This window comes from Thermobia domestica, chromosome 4 (assembly GCF_964235325.1).
Source record: "Thermobia domestica chromosome 4, izTheDome1.hap1.1, whole genome shotgun sequence".
NCBI lineage: Eukaryota > Metazoa > Arthropoda > Insecta > Zygentoma > Lepismatidae > Thermobia > Thermobia domestica.
The window spans coordinates 256,263,592-256,288,116 of record NC_137457.1 but is presented as its reverse complement, the minus strand read 5'-3'; the positions used below and the strand labels follow the sequence as shown (position 1 = coordinate 256,288,116).

At 35.2% G+C, this 24,525-nt stretch overlaps 1 protein-coding gene across 5 annotated transcripts in view; it reads right to left on the bottom strand.

The window, feature by feature from the left end:
- Nucleotides 1–24,525, bottom strand: part of pps (protein partner of snf) — a 215,954-nt gene that overhangs the window by 101,521 nt on the left and 89,908 nt on the right. For 2 of the 5 annotated variants that reach the window (XM_081755781.1, XM_081755783.1), the window contains 3 exons: nt 22,727–22,801; nt 11,431–11,621; nt 9,062–9,250 (listed from right to left, as the gene is read on the bottom strand). In XM_081755781.1, the coding sequence (XP_081611907.1) occupies nt 9,062–9,250; nt 11,431–11,621; nt 22,727–22,801 (455 nt within the window). The remainder of the gene's footprint in view (nt 1–9,061; nt 9,251–11,430; nt 11,622–22,726; nt 22,802–24,525) is intronic. The other 3 variants (XM_081755782.1, XM_081755785.1, XM_081755784.1) reach the window with 2 other exon arrangements.

The window sequence follows — 24,525 nt, the reverse complement described above, 5'->3', positions numbered from 1 at the left end:
ATTATGGCTTTTTTAAAAGGAAAATTATAGACTTTCAGTCAAGCAGCTACATCATCATCCCTATTTATCCTAGGATCATGGTTCATACCTAATTCTCTTCAGAATAGAACAGCTTTTGAAACGGTAACATTCAGATTTCCCTATCGTGCCCCTGAAGCGGGAAATTTTGAGAGAAAATGTTTTTTTTCTGACTTTTTTTTTAAATTTTGATCTCCTCTGGACTCCCTTGTGTTAACGCACATATCTCAAAATGAACTGGGAAATATTAAGGGGTGTACTAAATGTGTGTATAAAATTTCAAGCTATCTTGAATAGTAAGGGCGGGAAAAATATTTAACAATGAGCTAAGAACATCCCCACAATGTCCCAGATAACACGCATGTAATATAGAAATTTTCTCAGACATCTCTATTTATCCTAGGGTCGTGATTTGTATATTATTCTCTTCAGAATAAAGAAGATTTTCAATCGTATCATTCAAATGTCTCCATGGTGTATCTGGGGCGGAAAAATCAAGAAAAAAGAGATCTTCTGTTAAAAGAATATCCTTTTTTACTTTTTACCCCTCTGGACCAACCCCCTGTTTTAAGGTAGAGATCTGAAACACTGAAAAATACTAAGGGGTGCATTGAATAAATGTGCAAAATTTCAATCTTCTAGGTGCAAATGTAAGCCCACGAAAAATATCGCCAAATCCCCAGATTCCCTTATAAAACAGGATCTCAGGCAACAGTTTCCTGAAAGATCCCTATTTATCCTAGGATCATTGTTTGTACGTCATTCTCTTCAGAATAGAACACAGCGTTTCAAACGATACCATTCATATGTCTCCATCTGAATCGCGGAAAAAGCTTTTTATTTTATTTTATTTATTTATTATTATTATTATTTTTGCATTTTCCCTCTGGACCTTCCTGTTTTCACGCAGAGATCTGAAAACATCTGAAAAATACTAAGGGGTGCACTGAATGAGTGTGCAAAATTTAAGTCTTTTGAATGCAAAATGTAAGCCTGCCGAAAAATAATAATAATAGGCATAAAAAAATATTTTTAAATTTATGATGTCATCACAGACTATGTCTCGACGCAGAAAGGCGTGAAAGCATATGTAACATATTCTACAGTGCCTTCAGTCTTGAAAAAAAAACGAAGTAAAAAGGTTCATTGGTACTTTTTTAATCGAATAATGAAGATTCGATTTTTAATAGGATAAAAATATGTAATATAATTTAAAAGGTTAAGCATTAAGGAAAAAGTATAGCAACATTTATGAAAATGTCACTTTTTTTCATAAAAGTTACTTATATTTGGTAGGGGCATATTTTTTTAAAAAAATGGAACTAACTTGAGGCACGAAATACATAAATTTCACCTAAAATTATAAATCTTTTAAAAGAAATCGGAGAGGGGATAGGACCCCTCTATATACGCCCTATTATCTGGGAACAAGCAAGCAGACGCGCACGCGAAAGAATTTTCGTCTCAAATGTCGATGATGATTTCCCCGTTGGAATAGTTAACGATTTAAAAACCCAAATCCATTGTTACGAAGAAAAGAAAGCAGTATTGCTCCGTTGCCCGTTCAAAACGGGATTTCCCCTAATCTTCCAGTGCATGACACGTTTTCATACTATGCTGTACATACTGTACATTTGAGTCTCATTGTATTATAATTATTAACTTCCATAACCGAAATAATACAACAGAAACGGGATTTTTACTTATTTTCACTTTAAATTATTTTATTTCGGAATTTGATTTAAATCACCGATTTTTATTAAAAAAATCAAGTGATTTAAATCTTGATTTAAATCGTGATTTAAATCATAGTGATTTAAATCAATCCACCCTGGTAATTATTATTTATTATGTACGGTAATCTGGAAAGAAGAGTATGTTTTCCGGTTTATTTTCACTCCAGAAGTCTTGCACATTGGCGGTCCCGCACTACTGTGGTAATTTTCGAATTGTTTCATTACACAGTAAAGGTTTCTAGCCCATGGAGATCGTCACTAATATTCAAACCAATTCTGCAGCAACTTAATTAAACGAGGTCTAAATTAATAACGGGACACTCCATGTCAAATCAACAAGTCATCAGACTTGACCATCTCAGATTTTTCTAAAAATTGGTGCACAGCTTTACTACAGTGGGAGATGAAAAAATCTCAAATATTATCTCTCTCCTCCTGAATGTGTCCCCGTACAGTGTGTTCAAAAATGTCTTAGGATTCAGGATTAGATTTCTGGGCTTTCGGCATCTAAGGCCATTTAGCCCGCCACGTGTCAGGGATGACGTCCCTCGGCGAGCACACTATCCGGGGAAAGGGAAGAAAGCAAACGGCCTGGGACCAATAAATCAGGTACCACCCAGGCATTTACCTGGTGTGAATGAGGAAAACCCAAAAAACCTCATTCAGGGTGGCTGGCCTGAAAAAGCGTTTTATATTTTTTTCGACCGAGTGCCCCCACCGGGAATCGAACCCGGGACTGTTCAAAAATGTTTTAAAAAAAAGCATTTTTTTCAGTTACAGTGATTATTAAAAACTGTCATAAAATGGTTAATATGTGCACTAGAGACGTGGAAAAAACACCTTTGGAAAGCTTAAAGATTGCTCTACAAGTTGTACTATATTGAAAAAACCTGTAAAATAAAAAATAACACTTCAAAAATTAAAATTAAAATTTGAATTTTGAATTTCGCATAGAAATGTCCTTGTGAATTTGTTCAAAATTGTCCAGATTGTAGATTCATATGTGTACTAAAACATCACAAGGTTGCAATGGGATCCGATTCAAAATTCAACATAAACTAAACATTGCAAGATACTGACTATGTGTATATCTGGGTTCAGATCGATAACCATTTGCCTGTAGCTATTTACCTGAAGCATCAAAGGAAGGTATATTCAACTTCATTTGTTTCTTGATGTATTCATTTGAATTTACACAATTATCTACCTTTCGAGTTATTAAGAGAGGTATTACATTTCCGAACAGTACTCAACACAGGTCATTATTCTTGTTAGTCCGTATGGATGTTTCTAAATTTAAAAGTATCGCCGAAAAATTTAAATGTAGAGGATGGATAAGTAGGTTTTTTTTTTTTTTTCAATTAATTATTTTATATAAAAGTGTTAGAGAATGAATGCGGCGGCGGGTGCTTAGATTGCACCATCCTAGTTGCTGATAATCGGAGATATGGTCCAAGCGCTTTTTATTAAATATGAAGCGAACGCAGGCATTATGAATGCGCTATAAACGTTTTGCCAGATCTTTGGTTGAGTCAACATATGCTGCATCACAATAATCTAAATGAGAGATTACGAATGATTGAACCAGGAACGCTTTAATGGATTCCGGAAGAAGGTTTTTTAAACGCTGACGAGAACGAAGGGAGCCGTAAGCTTTCTTGCATACTCTATTAATATGGTCTGTCTAATTTAAGAATTTATGGATCTGGAGTCCTAGGCTATTGACGCTATCGCTTACAGGAATGGCTACGTTGTTTACAAGAACATTCGGTAGGCTTGTAATATTGATTGTGGAGAGTAGTTTACGAGAACCAAGCATGATAAATTTTGATTTGGTTGGGTTTACTTGCAATCCATGTATGTGCAGATACTTCCAATGTCATTGTTTAAGTGATCAATCGCGGTGGTTAAATTTAGGAGATAAGTGGTTAAATAGCATTGTATATCATCTGCATGTAAGTGATACTTACGGTGGGTGATGTGCTCAGGTAAATCGTTGATGTATAAGGAAAACAGAAGAGGCCCTAGGACGCTGCCCTGCGGAACTCCACATGGGACAAATTTCGTATTGGAACGTAAGTTCAATATTTTAATAAAATTTCGAACAAATTATGAATATGAGAACGGTTAGAAGAATCAGATCACAACACTATGGTTTATGTAATTTTTAATAATGAACACACAAACTCACAGTAGCAAAGCTTCCACTAACCATACGAAAAATGGGGAAACTGATGTTGTATGATATATATATGATATGATATGATATGATATGATATGATATGACATGACATGACATGCATTTTTCACCACGAATATTAGTTAAAACTACAATGAATGATGAAAAATTTACTACTCGAAGAAACTTAAGAAAAGAGTTTGAAAGATTACTAAACACAGCACTGGGATTAACAACACAATAAAAACAGAATCCGTAAAACAGAATAGAGGCATCCAATAATGTTTCCTTCAGTAAATCGTGTAATTTTAAAAGAAATACTATAGTCAAAGAGTTCTATAGTTAGGAGTATTCGGTACTCTTCACTTTCGGTATTTTTTAGATATCGACAAATATCGATACACCGAGAAACCGAACGATACCAAAAACACCAAAATACTGAATGATACCGAAAACATATAACGAAGTTCAGGATAGCTGGAAAATGAGAAGATAGAATAATCACGAGAAAATGTATATATAACTTTGCTCTTTTCTAGCATACTATATCCAGTACCGACTCTTACCATACGTGCAACACGTACATTTGCACGAGGTGACAAAAAAATTGCATAAAATACACAAAATTAAAGAATAGCTAGGAATGAAAATAAATTATTTAGAATAAATTTTCTTGTCGGAACCTGACTTCAAGATGTTATTAGCTATATTTACTAATCTGACCCGTCTATTTGCATACTACATTCATAAACATCATGCAATTGCTTATGTGACCAAAAGGTCTGTTGTAGACGTTAAGTAACTGAATTCCGAATTCCACTGTTGACGTCACCCTTACGTTTTACTCACGTTGAAAAAGACCTATTATTAACAAAAGTAATACCTACTCGCTGGTCTAGTGGCTAATATGTGTGCCTTTGATGCACATGCTCCCTTCGATTCCCGAAAGCACCAAAACTAATTTCACGTTCATTAATCATCCGTTTCCTTTAGCCTCAAAAACATAAGTTAAAACCTAAACTAAAATACAGGGTGAGTCAAAAGTCCTTGGACACCTGCATAAGTTTGAAAATCGAAGGGAAAAGTAACAAGTGATGATGGGAACAGAGGTTTGATGAGGGGCCGCAACTTTTGGAGTGTATGTCATTCATGGCCGCCATCTTGAAATCCGCCATTTTGGATTCAGGTCAATTTTTTTAAATGGGAAGAGGAGTGTATGAAACATCAAATAATACTAGCTTGAGCTCAGGAATTTAGTGGTGTAATTTGTTTTTTCTATCTTGTACAGTTTAGAAGTTCTTAATGTTCAAAGGTGGAAAATTACCTTGATACTGACCCAGTTCTCTCTTTGTTCCAGGTGATCTAAAATGGGTCTGACACGTGAACAGAAGATCGAAATCATCCTTATTATCAGGGGAACGCAGCTACCGAACAATAGCAGCTGACTACAACAGACCCAGACAGAGAACCGGTATCGCACAGCACGCTGGCTCACGTGATCACCGAATTCCGGGAGACGGGCTCTGTTCAAGATAGTGCACGTAGTGGGCGACCAAAGACTGCCACCAATGAGGAAACTGCAACGGCAGTTGTTGCGTCGTTTGTGAAAAGTCCTAAACGAAGTACCCGTCGTGTGTCCCTAGCATGTGCAATAAGCCAATCCTCCGTTGTCCGGATATTGCACGCCGATCAGTGTCATCCTTACAAGCTGCACATGCAACATAAACTGAACGAGGATGACCCTGATCGCCGGTTGGAGTTCTTCATGTGGGCTACTGAACAACACGAACTGGATCCTGCGTTTGCCAAGGGCATACTGTTCAGCGACGAGGCGTATTTCACTTTGAACGGGAGGTTAATCGACATAATTGTCGATACTAGTGTGACGCAAATCCGAACTGGGTTGACCCGAGTCGAGAACATAGTCCAGCGAAGATGATGGTGTGGTGTGGCATATGGGACACCGGCATCATTGGGCCATTTTTCATTTACAACACCTTAACTGCACCACAGTATCTGATGCTGGTGCAGGACCTTGTGTTCCCTGCCACATTGAACGCTGACGACATTTTCCCATCTTATTTTCAGCACGATGGAGCCCCTCCACACTATGGACTTGGTGTCCGTGAATGGTTGGATGAACAACTGCCAGTGAAGTGGATTGGTCGCCGTGGTCCCGTGGGGTGGCCGCCCAGATCCCCTGACTTAACTCCCCTTGGTTGTTGTTGTTGTTGTTGTTGTTGTTGTTGATGATGATGATGATGATGATGATGATGATGATGATGATGATGATGATGATGATGATGATGATGATGATGATGATGATGATGATGATGATGATGATGATGATGATGATGATGATGATGATGATGATGATGATGATGATGATGATGATGATGATGATGATGATGATGATGATGATGATGATGATGATGATGATGATGATGATGATGATGATGATGATGATGATGATGATGATGATGATGATGATGATGATGATGATGATGATGATGATGATGATGATGATGATGATGATGATGATGATGATGATGATGATGATGATGATGATGATGATGATGATGATGATGATGATGATGATGATGATGATGATGATGATGATGATGATGATGATAATAATAATAATAATAATAATAATAATAATAATAATAATAATAATAATGCACTACAATAGTATTCAGGAATGTTGCTGGAAGTAAATATACATGGCTCAGAATTATTATTATTTCCTAAAATACCATTATTCTCAAGCGAAAAATAGATTTCTACTAAGTATGTCAATCCCTTCCGCCTGTTTAAAATAACCAATGAAAGTGTAATAATTATCCTTATGATAATTATTATTGGCATAAATATTTGAATACCCTTATTTACTTAGAATAAGCCTTTTAATAGTGATATAATGGGAACCACCTTCGGTAGGTATGTTCTAAAATTCGTTTAAAATGGATCAGCCGTTTTCCCCTAATGCAATCACAAATAACATAGATTTTGAACATGTTATTTTTTATCCCTTCTCACTTAAATGGCGATAGAGCTGAACTTAGATTTAAATGGCATCTCGAATATCACTATTTCTCTCACCGACCTCGAAACCTATGGACACGATACCACTAATATCGGTCGTTTTCGATTATTTTTATGTCACTACTTTTCCCCGTTAGGGATGATAGGGTACCTTACGCGGCACTGGGAACATCACTATTCATCCCACCAATCCCGTGAACCATAAATTCGACAGTAACGTCGGTCATTTTCGATTACTTTTATAACGTCACTCCCTTTCTACAAACTCCTAAGGAAGCTAGGGTATCCTGACCCACAGTATTTTTTCCAGTTTTTAAGTCATAACTGTACCAAGTTTGTCTGGAATTGCTCCAGATATTCCCAAGTTATGCAGAAACATCTATCTAGCAATCCATCTATTATTATTATTATTATTATTATTATTATTATCGTTGTTGTTGTTGTTGCTGTAGATTCGAGAATTCAATGCTGCATTGCAAAAGGAGTCAGACCAACGACATCGGAGGTCGTTTTTATTAATTACAGCAGTGTCGAAACTTTTACAACCAATGTGCCTTAGTGAAGATGAGTTCAGAGTCCTTTCAGCAACGAGGCTTTATGAACGACAGACCTACAATTAAACGTGGTATCTTAACCATACGACTTCCCACCAAGAATTGAACCTGAGTCTACCGTGCCATGGGCAAGTACGCCTACCATATAGCCACGACGGATATCTACTTCCACAATAAATGATTTTAGATCTCACACTGAGAGATACAAAGTAGTTTTTTATGCAAATCCGGATCCTTCATATAGGCGAACTGAGCAGACGGCTGCGCGGTGGGTGAGTTGCTATTATCATCATTATCATAATTTTGCTTTGAAAGTTTGTAACATTAATAGAGTAAGCATATTATCTAGTGATAAAATTACTATCTATGATATTCAGGTAATAATTCAAGATTGCTTAGTCCGTGCAAGTATAAAGGAAACCCGATAGAATAAATTTTGAAAAAAAAAAAAAAAAAAAAGACGTATTTACCGTATTTATGCGATTCTAAGACGCACTGTTTCGTCTTTTTTTTTCTTCTCAAAATCAAGATGAGTCATAGATTTGAGTTATGCAAATTTAGGCTAGATTAAATGAAGTTTTACCAAAATAGTAAAAGCTGAGTTTGGTATATTTCATCCTTATGAAACACCGAACGTTCATTGAGAATACGGAAAAAAGGAGAAGAAAAAGAAAAAACTAGGAATTGCACTCTGATAAATTGTAGTTATTTGTATATACAAGAAATTAATAAGGTAATATACAAGAAAGATAAAACAGGCCTATAATATACTTGTATGTAAAGTAAATATATATATATATATATATATATATATATATATATATATATTAAGATACAGATTAGGTTTCTGCTTTAACAAGTCCATATTCCAGTATGGTTAGGTTTTTCGGTATATCGATATTTCGGTATGAGTAATCCTATCTACAGTTAGTACAGACTCTAGTGAGACCGGTAGTAACATACAGAGAAGGAAAATCATTAGGAAAATATACGCGCCGATACACACGGGCAACTTTTGGAAGATATGAAACAACATGGACATAAACGAGGTATTTAGATGACACAGCAAAGTACGAGTATATAAAAACAGAGAAAATGAAGTTGCTGAAACATATTGACAGAATGAAACTAGACAGAATATCGAAGAGAAAAGGCATGAAGAGAGAAGAGAAAGAAAGAAGGTGAATAAATGATATAATAATAAATGTGGCAGCAACGAGAGAGAAAGGATGAAGAAGGAATATTAGTGATAGAAAGGAGTGGAGGCCTTCCGCTGAAGAAGCTACGACCCACCAGTGCTATAGAGCTACTTGAGTAAGATGATGAGATGCGTACCTACATCAAGTATGATAACTCTGAATACTACTTCAATCTACGTGAGACAGAACCTGAATATATGCTTTACGGTTTGGGTACCAGATTATTCGACTTACGGATATCCTAATATAAATCTCTATTTAACGTGATCGTCTACCACGACATCCCTCTTCAAAATATACTGATGTTTAATATGGTCAGAAGTGCATTACCTTTGGCTGAGTAGGTTTATCAGGTTGTGATTTCTCTGGTAAAGAACTTGGGGTTTTATCTTCACTATTATTCCCCTCCATCATCAGCTTCTCCTGCCTAATCATTTCCTCGTTCTCAGCCCTAATCCGAGCCACTTCTTCTCTTTCAAGTCGGTCCATTTGACGCTGAGACCTTCGCATCGGAGAAGACTGTAATAAATGTAATACAACAAATAGAATACTATGAACGTCATCTATTTGATAGTTCACGTATATTCCGGCCGATCACTGGATTATGACCATTTGCCTAATAGCACTTATTCCCCTTTTCGGCTTCCGTACACAGCAGTCATATGTGGCAGGGATGTAATGATGTCCGTAGACATCCAATGCTATGACCCACCAAAGATACAGGTAATGTGGCCTTCAATGTCGAGATGGGGTGTCTAAGAGATACTAGTATGCCTTTCTGTGGCATCCATCCTTTAGATGCTCAATGGTGTCAAGATCCAGGAAGTTCGGAGTCATAAGACATACTTGAAGTTCACATTATGTTCCTCGAACCACTCTTGCACAAGGAAGTGTGTTAGCTAGGTACGTCATCGTCTTGGAAAATATCATAGTCATGGAGAAAAACTTGCAACATGGTGGGATATAATCAGTCTACCAGAAGACCGCAATACCAAACACGAGTCACGCATACATCTATAACCATCATAGAAAGTAATTTTTGCTACATACATCTGCCCCATCATATATTCGCCGTCAGAAGCCTCCACTCTTGATACGATGCACGAGGGCTTCAGAATCTCATACGCCAGTATCAGTAGCTGAGTGTGATGCCCACCAACAATAAACATTAAGCAGTCTCTCCCGTTTTGCCCACTTCTTCCGACTGCTCCTGTTGATATCAGCCTTCATAAACTTTACTACACTCCCCTAAAATATCTCACTAGTGCACCTATCCCTTATCCCTTATCCCGGTCAATTTGCGGAACCGGGTCATCAGCTTTCGGAACCCTACTACCTTACCTGTGTAAAACACTGATAAATCTTACCTACCACGAGCAAAATCTTAATACTAACCCCATACCTACGCCGTACCCTGATACGCGCTGCGTCATCACGGAACCCACGTGGGAATAAGATCGAATCCACTATTCATAGAAGGGTAGTCGTAATTCAGTGATCGGTTGGTGTAGCGTGTTCTTTACATTTTGCTTTCTGTGTAGCAAAAATACATTTAAGTTTGAATAGTAATTTAGATGTTTAACATTTTTTTACCATTGAAGAAAAATACGTTATCCTTGTAAAATTACTAAAGTAAAAAATAACCAATTTATAAGTCTACAATGCTATATTATTATTATTATTATTAGTAGTAGTAGTAGTAGTAGTAGTAGTAGTAGTAGTACTAGTAGTAGTATTTTTACGTGGGCATAAAATAGAAATCATAAGCAATTATAATATAGTAATTGTATTAGGAAAAATGTACTGAACTTCAGCGTTCTACAGATTGTCTATGATCATAGCTGATCTTAAATGTATTCATACGGAATTTTGCTTTTAAGTCTAAACCTAATCCCATGAAGAAACGACTAATTGAAAATACAGTCTACGAATTGACCTTTATTTCTATGGCAAAAATCACAATTTCACTTCATTGGCTTCCTGACTTACATTGTAGCTAAATACTATTCGAGTCCAATTCATTTGTCCATTCTTTAGACGTTCTCAGCCGAACACTACTTTTCTTTTATTCTTTGTAAGAAACAAGACAGCGTATCAACGAAGAACATATACAGATCAGTGCTAAGAAACAACTTGATATGTCAGTCATGAATCCATCACTTTGGTGTAAGATAACTGGGAAAATATTGAAAGCGGAGAAAGGGATACTGGAAAAGTCTAATCTTTCTCCAACAGATCTAGTTATTAGAAAATAAAACTATTTCCTGAATTGTCGCCGCGGTATAACTGAAATTCACCAAGGCACTTACTTTCCAAATGCAATAATGTGAAATGCAAATAGTCCGTTTTTTCTCAAGTCTACGGTCAGCCTCCAGTAATATACTGCATAGTTCGCAGTGAATTAGTCTGTATTGACCAGACTCTAATAGGTACTACAGCAACATTGGATTTTCGAAAGGGAATTTCTCGCTGAACTCTTTAACTATATGTGAGACCACAATATAAATCTTTTCGGAGGGAAAAAAAAAATGTCGTAAAAATAGTCATTTCGCTAATCGCTTTAACTACAGAAACTAGAAACTAAAACACGATATAGAAATATTCCCTGATCAGAATAATTTGGCGGACCTGGAAAATGAAAAATATAAACGTTCAATGAAAAAAGCATGATGTCAAGTCATAAAATTTTCCCTACTTACTCTGACTTTTCTTTGGTCACCCTTCCTGGAACTTTCATCATTACTTTTCCCACTGTCCACATCACTCGTTTCAGGATCACTGGGAACAGACGAAAAGTCTAAAGGTAAATATCCAGGCTCCGCAGACGTATAACAGTGATCCAAACGAATAGCATCAGCAAGTGTAGCCTGCTCCTCGGGAGTCAGGATTTCTGAAAAATACGATATTTCAAGCTTTAAAGGTTAATGTTCTAATGTACTGGAAAAATCAAATTAAATTAAATAAGTAGTAAACCAGAAATTTGTTAAATCCCATATGCTGCACAACACTAAAGTACTAAATGACTACATCGAAACAATTGAAGCTTTACTGTCACATGAAGCTACAACAAAACAATTCAAGCTTTACTGCCATACGAAGCTACAACACACTAATTCACTACAGAAAAGAAAAGGAAAGGAAACAAAATACAGTTACTACAGCAATACTACATACTACAAGTTCTACAATGTGTATCTCTGTACAATAAATAATAATAGAAAAAATAGGCATTTAATGCAACTACGATGTTATAAATTTCTCATTTTGATTTAGATGACCACTATACAATTACTCAATTTCAGTTCATAGATACAGATTTGTGAAAGATACACTAGTATCCTCGGACTTCACTTTGAAAATAGACAGTAAAATGAATATCCTAATACATTGGAACATACAAAGCATACACTGTATTTAACATTAAGAAATTTTGTTATTTAAGTTTCTGAGCAGAATGAAAAGTGTACCGATTAAATAAGTGATTGACAATTATGATGATTCAATATGGTATAAATCTCAAAAAGTATTTATGTATAGATGCAGGATTCTTCACATACGATTATCCTTGTGTTGACTGAACTTCAGAATTACAAAGAAACTATTCAAGTAGTAAACAAACAGAGATCTCAACGAATTTAGAAAACTTCCCAAGCTATTTTTTTGTAAGTTAGTTACAGAACTGTTATATGACTATAAAAAAGAAAAATGTCTTCACATATATCTGCTAATAATAGTAATAATAAAATACATCATTATGATGCAATATACACAGTCTAAGTTTTGAATAAGAAGTGTTCTAGAACAAAGACACTGCACACATCCATGCTGTTACTTATTATTATTATTATTATTATTATTAAAAGCAAACATTATTTTACTTGTTATTATGTATGTGATTCACACATTGCCAGGTAATGGATAAATCAAATAATTTCGTCACTTCTGGATAAAACGAACCTAAACAGCTTCAAAGAGCACAACTATGATAGTTATGGTTCTACCTAACTTTGTTGGTGATAAAGAAAACAGTCTGGATGTCTTCTACATATATTATTATACCGTTATATATAGGGTGTTTCAAAACAACACCGCAGCGTTTGGGAGGTGGTTCCTGACACCAAGGTAAGACCAAAAGTATAGACCAACCTGGGTGTACAAATGCTTCCTTTCGGAGTTACAGACTGCCGAAAACACGAAAGAATCAACTTTAAGGGTCCATTGCTCCAAAACTATGGGGCCTACGGTAGTCGGGTCAAGACTTCACTTAGGAACTAGTGTGTGCCCTATCCAAATATTCTTGTTTCAGAATTCTAAAGTACTCACGCAAAACTTTTTATAGAGGCGCTTTGGCTACGAGCATATAATTTGAAGTCCTCACCAACTACCTCTATAAAAATTGTTGCGGAAGTACCACAGGATTCTGAAACTTAAGATATTTGGATAGTATAGATCATTGATCTGCAGTATACACTTTTCGTGTTATCGTTCTCAGAAAGAAACACTACACCATTTGTTAAACGAAGTTTGGCTAAAGCATTTGGTAGTGTAGTGGTAACGTGCCAAACTTCCAAATTGAAAATCTTGGTTCGATTCCCCATCAGGTAGTTAATTTTTTCGCATAAAATAATGGCTGCAGAGATTTATCTTCTGATGGAGAACTTACAAGGCATCACTGGCGATAGTTCGAGTAAACAGTGTGTGCGTTTTACATCATACACTGTAATGATAAGTATGTTTCATATTTATATTCGTCCCCCTTTCTCTCTTTCTTGACGTTTCCCTATCCTGTCTTTGCATCTTTCACTTCTCCCCCTCTCTCACACACGCACTTCATGTTCCAAAGTTAAAACGAAGCAGGAGCCCGATATAACTGATCTGCAGAATCTAATTAACTGTTAACTTCGGCGGCGTATTTTTCGTTCTCTCGGAATAACATCTCCAGTCCTGGTCATCTCTGACAAAAATACTGTTTAAACGGAAGGGAATACGTAAAAATCTATTTTTTTTCCCTCTGGGTTACCGAGTCTCAGTCGAATTACCGGGTCACTACGGATTTGAATCCTCGACGCAGTGGTAGTCTATAACCTAACCAACATCATCCGACTGACACGACGATCCGTTTGAGCTCTTAGCGTGTTCATTTTATCTGTACAAATTACGTTATATCCGGAAGAGATGAAATAAATGCTGAATGTTCAGAACAGATAAATCTTCGGAAAAGACTAGAAAATGTTAACCTCTTTGGTTATTTGAAAACAAAATTTTATTTATACAAGTTCGACACAAAATTTGTTCCTATTCTATAATTCAATGCGTTTTTCCACGTTGAAATTCGAAACATGCTACATCTATGAGGAACATAAACTTTTCCTTTTCAACATTTGTAACTTTTCATTACAATACACTTTGGACTTTTAATATAGGGTGTTTCTGATAGAAATTTAGCAGTAAAATAGAACTCTTCTGTTTTCTCTTTCTTTCTTTTTCTTTTCGATTTTTTCCCCTTTTTTCTTCAGTTTGCATTGAAATGGAAGATATGACCAACGCTATCTACTGGGTTTATTAAAATGTATTTTGGAACAGTACGTCCAATGAAAATCTACCGAATTTCAATCGAACCACGCGGAAACAAAGCATGTGTGTTAAAATTTTGACATTATCCTAGATGTGTCTCGGAAATCTACAGTTTTACTTGAAAATTTTTATGCTATTCACTATGAAAGAGACATAATGAATGTTCTTAAACATAATAGTTCTTAAACAATATGTAAAAACAAACATTATTTCTATATTACTGTCGGATTTCTGGAAACGGAACTTTATAATGTTAGGTTCTCTTCTTACTACGTTTGAATTCCATAGTTTTATCTGTTCTCCCTTTTCTTTTTTTCCTTCTCTCCTCTTCTCTCGCTCTCTCTCTGCCTCATTTCTGAATCTCTGTGTAATAAGACATCCATTGGTTTCTATTTTCCACTGTGTGTGTTTCAATTTCTCCCTATTTCAGTTTCTTTCTACATCAACTTATGAATCTTGTTTCGTCTCGGTTTTGTTATTTCATTTTGTCGAAACTAATACAGTGTAGTTTGAAGTAAGAATTGCGCTCATGCTGTTAGCTAATTTTAGTATAGGAGAGAAGAAAGGAGAGAGGGGGGTCTCTTTACCTGACACGATTATGGAATAAGGTGTATATTGGGTGGCCTAACTGTACGGCGTTAGCTGTGGCAATTTTTTTGATGCGGAGTGTACAACTAATTGGAACTAACCAGAAACAAATTTCAGAAAAGGCGTGAATTGTGTCACATTTGACCCATACATTGTGTTACATGAACAACCGACTAGGTATAAATTATCGTCAATCAATATATATATATATATATATATATATATATATATATATTGGGAGTGGGAGTACGGGGAGACTTAACGCGCTTTCTTCCTGATATAGCATAAAAGTCATTAAGATAAATTGTTGATTTCCTTTAATAGGATAATCAACTGTAATGTTGAAAAAAAACCACAGCTATATTTAAAAAACAGCTATAGTTAGTATATGTAGTCTTTCTATAACACATTTATGGATCAAAGTATCACGAGAATAAAAGTTCAACAACGATTTGTACATTTGATGCAATTTCCTCAGTAGTGGTTTGTACCTCAATTTAAATAGTCCTTTCTTTCGTAATTTCAATATTATGTAAAGATGGAATGAAAAAAATCTCGTATCACTGCAAATGTCTGTGATGAAATGAAATGAAATGAACTTTTGGAAAACTTCGAGGTTAAGTTTTCTTTTTATAGCGAAATACAATTACAAACCTGGAGTATTCACAGAAAGTATGAAAATTTATTTCTAGAAAATGCGATGAAAAAGAAATACTGCAACAGAACTCAAACATGTAGTGTTCGCCTGCCCAAAACAATTCAGATCGAACCAATGATTCCATGCACAGACACGATAAGAACTGAAAGCACGTATTAATTCATTTAATAGCATATCATTTTGTATATACTGCAATGGCGTAAGAGCTGCTTACCTTAAAATTGTAAACTAAAATCTAAAGTAATCATTGTTACTTTATTTGAAACGAATTCTCTCATTTATCACAGACTTTTTGTTGAATGTAACAATTTATGAGATGAAAACATTTGTCTGTTTCTCATCCTCCAGCCGTGTTGCACAGCCACTTACAGAGTTAGATTGTCTTGTAGATTGGATGCTATCCCGTTACCTCGGTTCCTTTCCTGAAGCCCAGAATAACCTGGCTACATATTCAGTTTTATTATAGACTGAGTTTTGAACGAAAATTGTACCTTGTAACGATAATTCTTAGAGGTCTACATGCAATATTAAGTGTGGAATACTAAATGCATTATATGTTTTTGTACTTAAGTGTTAATTTGTGCACGTTTTACATTATTATTGCTCTGTAATTTAAACGAAACTTGTTGAGTTATACTCCAAAGTAAGCAACCAACAAACTTGAATAAGAATCTCTGTCATAAATGCAGTGGTGTGGAAGAAGTACGTAAGTATGTAATTTGTGATATATATTGCAATTGATACTATTATCCCTTCTGACAGCTCGCTGCACGCCATGGTGCTCAATGCTGTGTTGCCAGCTTTTGTGTCGGGTATTGAAACACGAAATTATTCACTGCAAGTAAATCTCAGCTTTATAAAATTAAATGACACAAAAAATAACTAAAAAGAATGCTTTCAACAACCAGCATGTACACTACTGAAGTTGACACTCGACTAAAACAATCTGCATTTGTTTACATTCAAATTGGCAACGTGTGGAAAGAGTGGAATGCTTATCATTGTAGAGCGAGAGAAATGAACTACTATAATTGGCAGAACGTGCTGTTGCCATAGAAACAGTTCTTCTTGCCTGATTGTTATGACCACGTGCGGGAAGGAAAAAACAGAGGAAAACAACTGTCAGAAGGGACAAGTTGTATCAAACAGGCTTTAGTGATGAACAGTTTTACATCGTGGGACTCTGAAGGGAAGAAAAACATTATTAACACAGGAAGACCAACGTCGGACATTACTACACATACACTTCGAAAACTTATGTAAGGAAATTTAATACCCAACTCGAAGTAATGAGTGGCTACCTGATTGCCCAGAGAAACGGAAAGTGTTCTGTTGGTGTTGCCTTCTTTCTACAAAAGAGAAAATTGTGTGGTTAAATGGAGGTTACAGTGATATAGGAAATGCGAACAAGACCACTGAAAAGGTTTAACTCATGTCAGAATCATCTTCAAGCTATAATCAATGAGAAAACATTTGAGAAAGCAAGAATAGAGCACATGTTGGATTCTCTAAAGAAAGTATGTAATTCTAGCCACTATGAGCTTATACAGAGAAACACAAAAATACTGAAACGTTTTATTGACATTGTATGTTCCTTAAGAAGCAAGAACTGGCTTTCAGGGAACATGATGAATCATGTAATTCCAGTAACAGAAAATTATGTCGAGTTGTGAAGCTGCTCTATCAGAACGATGAGAAACTGCGACATTTACAGAAAATGGGACAGTATTCACTGGATTGTGAAATATTATCCAAAATGATTTAATGATTTAATCAGTAACGTTGTAATGACACACATTAGAAAAGAAATCCAACCAAGTTTATTGCTTTATCTTTGAACGAAACTACATACGTAGCCAGTGTGGCCCAGTTATCTGTAGTCATGAGATATATTATAGCAGCAGATGATATTCAAGAAATGTTTCTTAGGTTTTTAAATATTTCTGAAAATAGGACAGCTGAAGCCTTATACAATATTGTGAATGACCTCATGAAAGAATGTAAATGTGGAGAAAAATTGGTTGAGCAAAGTTATTACAGTGATGGCAAGTTATCTGAATGGTCTACGAGCTTGAGTGAAACATACATATCCACAAGATGTTTGTTCACTGTTTCACTCACAGACTGAATAAAGTCCCTCTTTCAGGCAGCATCTCAAGTTAGTGTAGGGTATTTCTTTAATACTTAGTAACATTGCTGCACTTTCCTCTACATCTATAAAAATAACCCATACTTTAGATGTAGAGATACAAAACAGTTCCATGTGTTTCACAGACATGTTGGAATTACAATTCTCGACTTGTTCAAAGGATCTATGAGGACAAGAAGGAAATTATGGGCCTTTCCGAAGAAATGTCTAGCTCCAACGAGAATTGGAATCAAGCGTCTTTTTCAGCAGCTCGCGGAATTTTAAGTGGAATGGGTGAATCCAACTTCGAGTTTTCTATTGGATGTACTGCATTTGCCTCTATTTTCTCAGTTACAAATATTCTTTATGATATCCTACAGACTAAAGCATCTCACGTTGGACATTGTATAGATAAAATGAAGGAATTCCGAAGAGCCTTATCTGAAGTCCACCACCAATAAAACGCCAAAAGAGAATCAATAGTCTGGATTGCAACACACAGTGCAAATGTCTGTATCGTGATAAACTTAAAGTAATATTCAACAACTAAGAGAAAATTTCGACAATTTTGAGTCTCCGCACTCTCTGGAGTTGCTTAATGTGAAAAACCTTCAAAAACATATGACCTATTCTCAGAAATAGATTTCAGTCTTTGAAAGGCACATATGATCCTGTTTTTGACTTCAGTGCTTTAAGATCCCAATTAAATGCGACACATTTGTCGAAAGACATGCATCGGTAATCAGTCAATGATCTTCTGCATTTCATTAAAACAAACGAACTTTAAAAAGGTATACAGCAAAGTGACAAAAGTTGTGTAAATTGGTTTTAACAATTGCAGTAAGTAATGCATCAGTGAAACGAAGTTTCTCGAAACTGAAAAACATTAAAAATTATGCACGCAATACGATAGAGCAACAAAGGCTCACGAATTTGTTCGTAATACAAACAGTATTTGAGAAGGAACTGTTAAAAAAAAAAAACTACGACAGGGTGTCTACTAAAATTCCAAAATGAAATTTTGTGACTTTTCGTAACCTTTTCTTTATCAACTCATAAAATTTCCTAACATTTTCAAGAGCGAATTTACGTGCGAATTAGGCCTAATTTTCATCCATGCGATAGAAACGTACTTTGCTTGCGATTTGGTAGGTCTAAAGTCGGCCGTAGACATTTTTGGTGGTGAATTTTGATGTTTCATAGAACAAAACTTTGCAATCTGTACTTACATTTGTAGTTTAAAAAATTTGTGACCCAAAAGCTAAATTCCGTGACTTTCATGACCGTTTTCTGAGTTCGTGACTTTCTTGACATTCGTGACTTTCGTGACCGATAGATATCCTGTACGACCAGGATCAGAATTTTTTGTCAGAAGACTCCGCAAAAACAGAGAGGATGATTCAGCTATACTTGAAGTACAGGAGGCATACATTTTATGTTCGTATGCATTTATTGGTTTTCATGTGTATGCAGAAGTTTATCAAAGGGGGAAGATTAAAGCTCCTAAGTTCATGTAATTTCAGGTGTATCTCCCTCACTGGCGAGGGATTAAAATCTTCCCTTGAGTATGTCATTGCATGTTTCACGTTTATTTTTTAATTTTATCTCTAATTCTTACCCAAAGTCTAAGCGTTCACCACATGCCAGATATATTCAAAACTTAAAAGTATATGAATCCTTAGTATCATCTCTGTTAACGCAGTTATTCCTAATGTTTCACATACGGGACATATTAAATTTCGGATGTTTTGAATCGTTCACTGTTAGTATCTTCCCACACTTTAAGCACAAGTACTGAAAGACACGGTTATATTGTTTGAATTACGTGCAAAGAGAGAAAGTATAGCAGAACGTTCTGTTTCATTGATTTTAGATTTTAACACCATATCTGAGAAAAAGTAATATAAAAGATGTTCCTACATATTGAGATAATTAAATTACTATGTTTAAGTATACTAATGATACGCAAATAAGTAGGCATATTTATATGATTCGTATTGCATAACCTGCAAATACTATAGTGGTTACATTATTACTGTTGCCTATGTGGGACGCTAGGAAAATAAGTATACGAAGGACATCTGTAGATAGTAATGATTTGATAGCTTGTTCTGAATTCAAGAATCGGTTGTTTTAAAATGTCAGATAATAGTTTTATTGCCACAGACATGAACAGTAAACTATCCAGCAAGATAACAAAAGTATGCTCACGGACCAAAAAAAAAAAAAAAAAAAAAAAAAAAACCCTCTGCATGCTTCCCCCATAGAATTTTGCATTACCCTTATAGAAGAAAATTCTCTCCTTGAGATTTTTTTTTTTTTTAAGTTGGCATTATTGACATTATTGTATCTGAATCTAAGAGGTACAACAGTCAACAGAATCGTCAAGGAAATGTCCCCGTTGATGAAATTAAATATTCATACTTCTGAATGGCTATCTGCAACTTCCACACCTTGACTCATATTCATCTCAACAGATAATGACATCATCAATAACTTGGATAGGCTTGCAAAAATATGAGAACTCTTTATAACCTTAATTTTCAGACGATTGTCCTGATATAATAAAACCACACTATAGATGAAGTGATGGTACATAACTTTGTTAAATGTGGATATCAAACAGCCAATAAAAGGCAAGCGTATTTGATATGACTTCAAAGTGTAGGTAGGAGCAATGTGAGTGTAGTATGTATTTTGGATGAGACACTATGTGAGTCGAAATACGCAAATCAGTGAAAAGTACAAGAATTTTGAACTCGCTGCTTCTATTATGCTGGAGTAAATCAGTAAACTAGTTGCTATTCGAAAACTTTCAAACAACAGTTATTTTTTATCTCCCGATCTTTTGAGTACAGAAGAGTGAAATAAAAGAAACTTAATACTTTTAGAGAACCCTGAAACACTGGTATGAATGAAAAAGATCCAAAGAGGAACCTACGAGCTTGGCACAAGTAACAAATATTGTCTTTAAGTGAAATGAGTACAATGTTGTTTCTATGGCTTCAAATTCTTGTTCCGTTTACTCAATACACCATATAAAGAAAAGAAGAATGAATATTTCCTACTCTGATATCGCTCATCAATATAAAGCAAATATGGAAATGTTGGCAGGTGTAATCAGAACAGGAGTCTTTACAGAATTTCAATCACAGGGAAGGAAATGGTATTACTACTTCATTTTGAATTGTATTGATGTAACGGAAGAAAACATGTGGAGATGTGCAATCAATAGTTGTCGCAGAAACAGTTTCAAAAAATGAATCGTCAAAGCCAGAAATAGGAAAAGCGTCGGAAACAAGGATATCAGACTTGATTGTATCCACTATGATGACAAAAAATTGAACGATACGTCATGTCTACCATTCAAAATGTCTTACGAAACGTCGAAGTGGGATGTTGAACTCCATTTTCAATCTTGGTACTACGTCCCACATATGGGACATCCTATTACATCATAACCCCTGAGTATCACGTTATTACAAATTAGAATTATAGTAAATACCTTGAACAATATACATAAAGAGTTTAGGTTAAGTTGGAGACGAAACCTGTAACCTTCCGAATAATAAATTAATTTCATTTATCCTGCCGATCTCTTTCACCACTAAAATGAAAATGAAATGAAATCGTTAAGTTTTACGTTCCACGGTTATGCCGGTTAGGCTAAAGGAGACGGTGATGATGAGAGATGAGTGAAATGGTGGAATGAAGAAAGTTGGAGGAAACGAGAGAATCTCGAGAACTTCGTATATAATGAATAACTGCGCGTTTTTATTAGCTGGAGTAGCATGCGAATCACTACTGTTTCAAAACTACTCGAAGTATAGTTACGTTCGTACGGGAATCGATTCGATTTCCAATGAAAGCACAAAACGTAGGAGAAAAAAAAAAAAAACGAGTTTGAGATCCTATTTCAAGCAGTAGGTTGCGTCCAAATAGGCTCAGTGATGAAAATGAACACTAATCTCTAATCAATCAATCAATCAATCAATCAATCAATCAATCAATCAACTATCAATGCGAACTCGGAAGGAATTTTTGAAACAAAGCCTTCCAAAAAAGCCATTACTCTTGAATATATCATATCGGGATTTGTCCCGTGGGATTAGGAAGAAACTGAGATGCCGGCTGCGGAATCTGAACCCGAAACCTCCTGATTACCAAGTAAAAATGGTATTAGCGGTTACCTACGCCCGCTTGGTGAGATTTATTATAAAGAAAAGTTAGTTCTTCCGACACGTCTCTGATTATAATCCTTCCACGGAACGTCTCTCAAGCTTAATTATTTTCTATCTAAAAGTTTACCTTCGTTTCACCGATGACTTTTAGATTAATAATCAATTGCTTCTAGAATATTCTGGCAATACTGAGTAGTCCAATTCGGTTGAAAGAAAAGCTCTACTTGCAAAAGAGAACGGCTGTCATAAGTAATGCCATACCATAACGCATCTCGAAATACATTGAGAACAACATTTGCAAATAAAGCATGCGGAATATGACAATCACTCAGTTTTCATAAATTACTTTCAATAAAGTCATCACTCACTAAATTAATTTCAACGTATTGCTTTCATTTCGAAAATACAGGAGAGAGCAGAACATACCAAACTCTAACATTAAAATTTAATGCATCAATTGAAACTAAGCCAAATTTCTCATAGTTTCAACTTATATACAACATGGTATAGCCAAGCAAGCAAATATCACCCCATACCCAAAACTTATAAGATATCAAGCCAAAGAGATAAAACACGAGGAAAATATGCTGCTTCGGAAGCAAAGCTATAATACAACAGCACTTAAACTTTTAGTACAAAGAAAAAAAGTATACCCTCGAGGGCAGGAAAGTTCTACTTTTATAAACTGACTGTACACACAACGAAAAAAATGCAAGAGCTATATGCATAATAAATGCAACATTATTACTTATGTAGAAATACGGTTAGAAGTAACTTAGTATCACATTAATTAAAAATGCATACATTCCACCTTCATACAAGATCACAATACTCATTGAAAGAAAGAACATCCATTGAGTGTTTACCTCCATCAGATGACAGTAAGTTTCCGTAAAGAAATTCTTCCAATTTCTTATCAAGATCAGCAGATCCCCCATGGCCTGTTGAAAAGTGAAAATGGTCTTGCTAAATGAGTGGCAGTAAAAAAATATAAATAAACAAATTAAATCAACCGATATTTTGCATAAACAAAATAACACTTCTCTGGTTTAGTGCGTACTTCAGAGTTTTTCTCATAACAGAAAAATATTCAAATAAATCAATTTAAAAACTAAAAAGAAAAGAAAACAGAAAATAGAGGACACTAAGAATTATTCTTCCCTTCATCAACTCTCTTCATTCCATCTGTAATGTACTCACCATTATAAAATCTAAGAAAGATTAATAATCACTTTATTTTCAACATTTTCAGGACGCATGCTACGTATCTGCTCACTCCTGATACCCCAACAAAATAATACTATTTAAAAACATGATTGCAATACAGATATGACTCTTAAAATTACATCATGCGTAGAAAAATTAGCCATTTTAATACTAGAAACGATGGATATGAATACTTTGAATGTAATCATTCAAAGTATCATTAACATAAACGGTAAAAATTGGAAGAAAACAAATCAAATTTCGCACTAATACAAAGCTTTTATCCTCTATCTGCGTTAATGTTTACTAAAATAGTAAGTTCCACTGAACGTTTCCTTTTTTTCCAACACCAAGGGTTTATAAAATCATGAGTTGATGCAAAATATTACGCAGCTTACTCGAAAATATGTCACAAATTAAAAATTCTGAGGAAAAACGAAATTATGTTCAACTTCCACAATGGTTCTGAAATTGGAACAAAATTATTATGGTTAGAACTTAATGTAGCGAGCTTATTTAACACCTATTTAACTAGCATAAATGCCTATCTTTTAGACCAGGGTTTCTCAAAATGTAGTACGCGTACCACAGGTGGTGCGCGAGCCGCTTTTGGTGGTACATACGGCTTATGATAGTATCAATAATTAATATGTTTTGGTGGTACGCCTCTGGAAAAGGTTGAGAACACCTGTTTTAGACGATGATTCAGTCTTTAGTAAACACCGAAACATTCCTTCTTGCCAGAAAAATGACTCCCTAGTCTGATATTATGAATAATGTCCCGAAACTGCGGGAATTCAAAAACTGTGTTGCCAGTGACTCGAATCCCGATCTCCCTTTATCCGAACTATTTACAGAATAGGGAGGCTGTAAAATGAATGTCAGAAACCCTGAGTATGAGAGGTTTGAGGAGTTTAGTATAGAAGATTAAAAGATGATCATATCCCTGTAAGCTCAAGTGTCAAAGAATCTGCTCCACAAGAGGGAGACTGAGATTCGAGAGATAGTCAATACACTGATCAGGTATTTTGTTTTACTAACTTGTTCGACACACACAGGTATTTGTACAAACGGAATAATTGAATAATATATAATTTGTTAATTATCGCATGCTGATATGTTTATTCAACATTCAACACATAAATGAATATAATTTGGTAAGAACACAGAACCAAACAACCAAAAACAAGAGAATCTGCAATGTCACCCAGCAGTCATTGTTCGCGAGTACCCTTCAGTAACAAATATTATATACTACAATATTATTTAGACGTAGTATTAATTAAGCAGCATGCATAATTCATAAAAAAAAAAAAAAAAAAAAAAAAACATCATGGAATATTGCACTCCAGAGTTATTAATTTCTTGCTTCAACTTTTAACCATGTTCATAGATTTTTATTAGGATTTGCCCAAGTAGGCCCAGCCCGAAAAAAAAACACCGAGTTTTTTCAGGTTGG